We start from the raw sequence: 7,419 nt of genomic DNA, 5'->3' as shown, positions 1-7,419 counted from the left end.
TGTTTTCTAAAACAAAAGCATGTTTGTTTGAATCAAGAGAGTGCTAAGTAATGAATAACGCAGGAATAGGAGGAAGAATACTGCCTGCTGGTTCTAGCTATTTTCTCTTCCACAGGTTCCATTTTGCAGGAGGCAAATACAGCAGTACAGCATTTCTCTCCCAGTCCATGTCATCATCATAGTTTTATCTTATGTGACCATGTGTGTTCACACCGGTTCCTTCAGCAGAGCCATTTCCCACTTCCATTAATATATAAATATTCAGATACATAGCATAGCTCACATAGCATACTAGATTAATTCCCAGCACATGCTAGGCAATTACTTAATCATACATAAGGGTTTCATTACCCACGAGCAATCCTTAGGCCTTACTAAATAAAATTCTGTGGAGTTTTCAGTCACTGTGTTTTCATTACAATTGAAGAGCAAAAATCTTAACTAGTGCATGCTTACAGCTCTCCAAAACAAAACTTGTAAGGGATTGAATCTCATAATATTTACCCAAATGGCAGAAAAGTCAACCAGTTTGGACTGCATCATTTATTGTGGCAAAATACTTCCAGCTTCAGAAACTAAGACAGACTTTCATATCTGAATTTCTGTAACTCTGCAAAACAATTTCTAATGCAAATCAGACTTTACTAGAACATAAGCTAAAAATAGAACTGATTGTTTAATGACATGCCAATTCTTCCAAATTACTCTGAATTCAAGATTCACTACAGTCTCATGGCCCCTGCAGATCCCAAATGGATTTATAAAACTACTAGCTAAAGAGCCTTTAGCTGTGTTTAGAAAAATGTAAGACTAGCTTTTAAGCTCTGCATTTTCACCAGGAGAGGTAAAAGTGCTTCAGAGAAACTAAAAATAAAGCTGACTTGAATCTGCAGATGAGTATTCAGTACCATGCTGCCATCATACCAGCTTCAAAATTAAAGTGCTGGCTGGAGCAAAGTATCAGGAGGCTTGAAGTTCATATTGTAACGTGAGAGGTTTCCTGTTTCCAGTTGTTGCTTCTGGTTTCCAGTTTGGGGGTGTTGGTCTTTTCTGCTGGGCTGTGTAGTTGGTGGGGGCTGGGGGGGTGCTGTTTTATTGCTGGCTTCTGATGCTGCTTCTGCAATTTGCTGTGCTTTTGTGTGAAACAGGTAATCATGCATTGTATCATCTCATTAAACTATTTCTCATCCCAGGTTGTTGTGGGCTTTTTTGGTTGGTTTTGGTTGGTTGGGTTTTTTGTGTGTTACTTTCCCTGGGCTGGAGGCGGGGGGGAGTAGTCTTGAAGGAGCAGACTGTTAATCCAGGAAAAGCATGGACACCACAGCAGCCAAATCTGTTGATTCCAAGGAAAAACTTTTATTTTCCATTCACAGGCAGCTCTACCCAGCCAGTGGGAAAGGACAGGTTATGTGAACAAAAGGCTGTGCACTTTTTCCAGCCTTTAGATAAGAACACCCAATACAAGCTAGCCAGGCATTTTTATCATTGGTTTTAAGGAGCAATAGCACTCAGTCAACCTGGGGATATAGGATTTCTCCTTCCCAGTCACTAAAGCCCAACCAGACACACTCTCAGGCTAAGGCTTCTCCCATCTTAGTTTGGTAGATGCAATTGCTGCTGGTTTTGCTCTGGGTCCAGACAGGAGTGACGACAAGTCCCTAGTCCACACACACAGAAACAAGGACACAGAGCAAGTAGTGCCTTTACCAGCACACACATACACAGCAAATGTGCTCACATAAACCCAGCCACACAGACCCATCTTCTGCCTTATCTCCAGCTGAACAGGACTGAAGCTCACCAGAAAGTCTCCAATAAGAAACTGGGATAAACTGCAGTGGCTCAGTCAGACCAGACCACTGCTTACATGAGACCTTCCCCTTTTATGTCCCCTCATGTTTTCCCATGCATGTTCTTACCACACCCACCTTGACTCTTTCCTTCCTCTGGTACTATCTCCTCCCAAATAATGTGACTCTAACTACTTTTCCCCATGAGTTCCAGTTCTGCTACATTCCTAACCAAAACTGGTATATCTGGTAACATTAACTGGATGTTCTCATCATTGCATGGTATTACTGACACAGCACAGTGGGCCTTGCAAGACTCCCCCCCAGTACTCCAACTGTATGTGAGGTTTAAGCATCTTCCCCTTAAGTATCAGTGGCATTCATCCATCGCTCAAAGAAGTTACCTGCAATTTTTGTCAGCTTGTCTTACTTAGGTTTAGCAATTTCTCCTATCATGACTAGCAGTTTCTTATGGTCTTTTCAACTGGCAAAACCTCAGGCCAAGGCCTAGACACTTGCCTGCATACTGTAAGATTTATTTCAAAGACAGAAACATAGAGAGCAGACATGGGCTTAATATGGGGTAGAGGCTCAGGAAATGTTTCTGCAAAACAAGTAGGATGCAATTATCTACCACAGCCAAATGTCTGGTTCCAGGTTTCATAGAGTTCCAGGTCCTTTGAGGAAACGCTGGGACGCACAGTTTTGAAGGCACTCTCAAAGTCCAGGAAAGCAATAGGCCGTACTTGGTCTGGCATGATGGTCGCAATGTCTGTGGACTGAAGACTGCGGATAGGGCCCAGAGAAGCTTCTCGGCAGAGCTGTGTCATGTCTGCCCCAGAAAATCCAGTTGATTTCTTAACTATGAGTTCAATTTCCTCTTCATTTAGGCAGCAGTGCTCCTTTGACATTAGACGAGTAACAATCTGCTTCCTAGCTGAGGCTTCTGGAAGAGGAATATACAGTCTCTTCACTAGTCTCCTTCGGGCAGCTTCATCAATTTCTTGGGGTCGATTTGTTGCTCCAACCACTAGAATACGATCTTCGGAGGAGGTTGTTGCCCCATCTAACTGGACCAGAAATTCAGTTTTTATTCTTCTTGATGACTCATGCTCCCCATCTCCACGCTGAGACAACAGAGAATCAATTTCATCGATGAAAATCACTGCTGGCTGTTGACATCGTGCCACAGCAAACAGCGCACGGACCATCTTTTCCCCCTCACCTACCCATTTGGAAGTCAGCGAAGAGGCACTGATGCTGAAAAAGGTCGCTCCAGACTGGCATGCGATGCACTTGCCTATAAGAGTCTTGCCAGTTCCAGGGGGGCCAAAGAGCAGAATTCCTTTAGGAGGACCACGTAACCCAGTAAAGATGTCTGGCCTCAGCATAGGCCAGACTACTATTTCTTTTATAGTAGTTTTAGCATATTCAACTCCAGCAATGTCATCCCAGTTGACAGGAGGCCCGTGGTCCATGATCTCGTGCATAATGAGTTCAATCATTTTTGGTTCTATGTTTTTTAGTCGTTCATCTACAGGTAGCAATGAATCTGTTGATCCTCTTGAATGAGGTTTACACTGTGCTCCTCCATTTTCATTTACATCTTGTTTTGGAACTGGAGGAATAAAATTGCCAAACAGACGCCGAGATCTGCCTGCACCCAGTGATTTTTTTACACCTCCGTATGATGAGACAGCGTTACGCTGGGGCACACCTTGAGCTTTCTTTTGCTGATCTACCCATAGCTGTTCTTTTGCAGTTCTAAAACCAAGAACACTGCTCTCTTCATTTCTGTTCCTGTAACCTGAAAAATCATTGGTTTCTGTACTAACGGAAGCCTGGCATGGAGCAAGGCTAGGAATCACCACACTGCCTTCATTGGCCTGAGCATAAAATGCTTTTCTTTTTCCAGAACCTGAAGACCATGCAGGTGCAACTGACTGATTTGAAACAGATAAATTTTGTCCATCACAGCAGTTATCCAACATTTTCACAGAACTGCTACTTGTTGCTTCTTTACTTCCAAACAGTGGAGCTGCCTGGAAACCTGTATGAACCTGTTCATTTAAGGAGGCAGGAAGCTTATCCAAAGGTTTAGTTACAGGATACACACTGCTTTGAAGAGACTTTGAAGATGAAGGATGCTCAAGGAGATCTGGTCCCTGACTTGCACATTTTGCTGATCCAGCAGAGAGATTAGTTTCTCTGGTACTGCTGCAGATACTGAGTTTAGGATGTCCTGAAGCAGCAAAAGCACTGACCCTTTTACCAGATTGTACACAGGCATCTGCTGGTGCCATCTGAGAGCGCTGGAAATTTTTGACAGCCTGCACCCTCTCTTGCACACACTTTAATTCAAATACATTATCTGTTGTCAAGGCAGATTGCCACTTGTCACTGTCATTTTGCTGACACTTTGCCAAAGTCAAAATGTTTTCAGCATAGTTATTCAAGCCAGTCTCTATGTTGTCAGAGTCAATAATTGCAGAGTATTTCTCTGCGTATTTTTCAAACAGGTTGGCAGCACAGACCTGAGAGATCTCAGAGTTTGCCCATGCATACTGAATACGCAGGAGTTTGGCACGGTATTCATCTGCCTTCTGTCCAGGTGTGCAGGTCCCAGAGGTAATAGCGAAGTAACTTTTCTGCCAGTCACTCAGGTGCACAGCGCTGTGGCTGGGGGGTTCCATCACTGACACTGAAACATACAGAAAATACTTGCTGTTATAAAATGCATTTCACAGCTATTTGCTTTGGCTATTTCCCTCCTTTACTAAAAATATATACATGAAAACATTATTTTGAGAGAAACAGCACAGTACATCGTGTAAGGTACTTAGTCAGTCTGGAAACATCACCTCTCTCTAAAAGCAACCTACTTTGTGGGGTAAAGCCATTTAGAATGAGATTCTCTTTTCCTCCCTATTCAAAGAAGAAACAAAGAAGCAAAAGCACCAGTTTGCTTCTAACCAGAAGTCTCCAGGGGAAGTAAGTAGACTGAAAAGAATGGTAACAGATGGGGGGGGGGGGGGGGGGGGGGGTGCGCAGGAAGGGCCTTGTTAAATGAAACCACCAGTGCTTTCATTTTTATTTGACACAATACTGCACAGGGCAGAGGAGGACAGATTATCCATCACTGTCAGAATGAGGAAGTTAATTACAGTGATGGTAATAAAAATTAAACAATGAAGCTAGTAAATAAAATTATATGCAAAGGTTCTGAGGGGAATTAAAAGTGAATGTAGGGAACTTCTGAATTAAGAAAATATTTAGAAATTCATGGCAAATATGCAAAACTATTTATTTCATTTAGAACATAATACATTGTCCCCACTTTACATTTTAGAGAAACAAAGCTCTTGTGTGTTTAAAGCGATGCTTGTTGCTCAGTTTTGGAAAGCAGAATTTGAAACCCTTGAGCAATTTTTTACTTAATGAAATAGGAAAGATGACATTTGGCTAAGAAGGAGAATTTTTCTAGTCTTGAGAATATATGTTCATTTTTGTGTCATATTTTCAAAGAAGTTTTCTCTGCAATACATCACATGCAGACATATTTCTGGTGGTGGTGGTGGTTAAGAATTTATTCTTTCCTAAGAGACAGGGACACAAGCAAAATTATGAGAAACCTATCACTCACTCAACAGGTCTTGCAGAAGGCTCTTCATACAAAGCCATTTCAACTTTCTCATCTGTCCACGTGGGACATACATTTAATATATGACCAAAACATACCAAATTCTAATATATCTTATTTTAATTACAATATTCATGGCATTTAAAAACCCCTGAAGTGGAAGTCCAACATATTCTGCATCCTTTCCAACAGAGTACAGGTCAACTTACAATCGTCTTCTGAATCAGCTACAGACAATACATGAATGCAGATCAAGCTACAGGCGTACTTACAAGACTGTGGACGAAGGAATCCAAGGGAAGGGTGGGGGTTCTCTGTTTACTTTCAAAATCTTTTCATCAGTGTTAGCTGAGAGCAGAGAATGATTATACAGGTTACATGTATAATAAAGAAAAAGGAGATCAATTATTTTACTTATTTATGTTTACCTCATCCTTATTTTGCAGAGATGTTCAGAAAAGTCAAAATACTTTACCTACAAATTCAGTGCCTTTACATGGGAAGACAAAAAAACCCAACAGAACAATCAAAAAAAACCCAACCAACCAAAATAGATAAACCAAAACACCCATGAGACCTCTGAAAAATTACTGTCAACTTCTGCACTGTGAGAAGTCTAACTTGCACCTACTGAACAAACTGCAAACTGTCACCATAATTCATCTGCAGATGAGCAGGAGGCAAACGAGGTATTAGGAAGCAGCCTTTTCCTTCTTTTCTCTGAACAACTAAACATACTAAATGACTATCCCAATGTGCATAACTTTTTTGAATCAAAACCACCTTCTGAAACATAACAGCTAAATTCAGAAAAAGTTTAGCAGCAAGCAGTTGCTCCCTTGAAATATTTCCATTATTCCCATCACTCAGAACATATAATCTCAAGTTCATAAACATTTCCTAAAGATGTAGTGATCACCTTCACAGCACTGAGGGGATGTCCTAAGTGAAGGGGGTCAGCTAGTTTAAAATTTCAATTTGATTTTTCTGAAGTATTTTCTAACATCACATCCTCTCCCTATTCCTGTTAGTTGTCTTCATAGTCTTACTGTTTTTCCCCAGGATACCAGCAAATGTGTACACAGAGACTGCTGCTCTTCAACAGCCAAAGCTGCTCCCAGATGTTGTGGACATCATATTTTCCTGAGGGTTTACTAAAGTACTGGCAGTAATTAATTTCTGGCACGCAAGTTGGGGCCTCAGCAGAGAGATGAGCAACTACCCGACAAGCCACGTGCTGGATGTCATTACATTCACACATGAACACATACACCCATTCAGCGCACAGGGAAGACCTGCTTGCCCCTAGGCAAGAACACTAGAAGCGAAGCACGCCAGCTCCCCAGGCAAGGCTCAGCCCTCCCTGCTGCAGCGGCGCACGCACAGCTCGGTTCCAGCAAGAAGCCAGAGCTCCCAGCTGAGGAGTCCTCACTGACAGAGCTTCAAGCACGTCAGCCCCATCACCACACCAGGGACGAGGAAGTGGAGATTAGAGCTCTGAGGGCTCCCCAGTGGCCTTCGTACCTTCGTGCCAGGGCGAATTGCTTTCCTCCCCCCAACACAAACCTCGAAATCGGCTGCGCTGGGCGGGCCGCCCGTGCGGGCACAGCCACGGGCACACCGCGCGGGCCGCCCACACCCCCGAGCAGGCGGCGCGACGGCCGTCAATCACCGCCAGCGGGGGGCCCGGCAGGCCGCCCGCCGCGATCGCCGCACCCACACCGCTGCTGGCCCCCACTTCCCGCCACCGCGCGTGCATACACCCACCAGCCACGGCCGCCTCTGCGAATCCCGCTCGACGCCCCGTCCCGCCCCCCTCCCGCCCCACAGAGTAACAGGGTTCTGCCAGGCGCAGCCAATCAGAGATCGGAAGGGAGGGCCGAGTGGGACAGTGCGAAGGTCGCTGCGCTTGCGTCATCAGGACTCGGGATCGAGCTCGCGCTCGGGTGAATCGGAGTCCTGGAGCGAGGGGAGCGGGAGGGGTGCCGG

The 7,419-nt window shown here is 44.1% G+C and overlaps 1 protein-coding gene across 3 annotated transcripts; it reads right to left on the bottom strand.

The window, feature by feature from the left end:
* Positions 1 to 2,377: 2,377 nt before the first annotated feature.
* On the bottom strand, positions 2,378 to 7,219 carry FIGNL1 (fidgetin like 1). Of its 3 annotated transcripts, none has more exons than XM_054164332.1 (2): positions 7,198 to 7,219; positions 2,378 to 4,491 (listed from the first exon to the last, which is right to left on the bottom strand). In XM_054164332.1, the coding sequence occupies exon 2, from the start codon at positions 4,481 to 4,483 to the stop codon at positions 2,417 to 2,419; it is 2,067 nt and encodes a 688-aa protein (XP_054020307.1). In that variant the 5' UTR covers positions 4,484 to 4,491; positions 7,198 to 7,219; the 3' UTR covers positions 2,378 to 2,416. The 3 variants fall into 3 exon arrangements, with proteins under 3 accessions (XP_054020307.1, XP_054020308.1, XP_009904847.2); XM_054164333.1 differs by lacking the exon at positions 7,198 to 7,219 and adding an exon at positions 6,955 to 6,971; XM_009906545.2 differs by lacking the exon at positions 7,198 to 7,219 and adding an exon at positions 5,703 to 5,767.
* Positions 7,220 to 7,419: the final 200 nt, after the last annotated feature.

This window comes from Dryobates pubescens, chromosome 9 (genome assembly GCF_014839835.1).
Source record: "Dryobates pubescens isolate bDryPub1 chromosome 9, bDryPub1.pri, whole genome shotgun sequence".
Classification (NCBI taxonomy): Eukaryota; Metazoa; Chordata; class Aves; order Piciformes; family Picidae; genus Dryobates; species Dryobates pubescens.
The sequence above is the reverse complement of the archived record's forward strand: the minus strand, read 5'-3'. Positions and strand labels throughout refer to the sequence as shown.

What these genes read in the sequence shown, in the direction of transcription:
- FIGNL1 (XM_054164332.1), bottom strand. Translation starts at nt 4,483, where the DNA reads ATGGAACCCCCCAGCCACAGCGCTGTGCACCTGAGTGACTGGCAGAAA.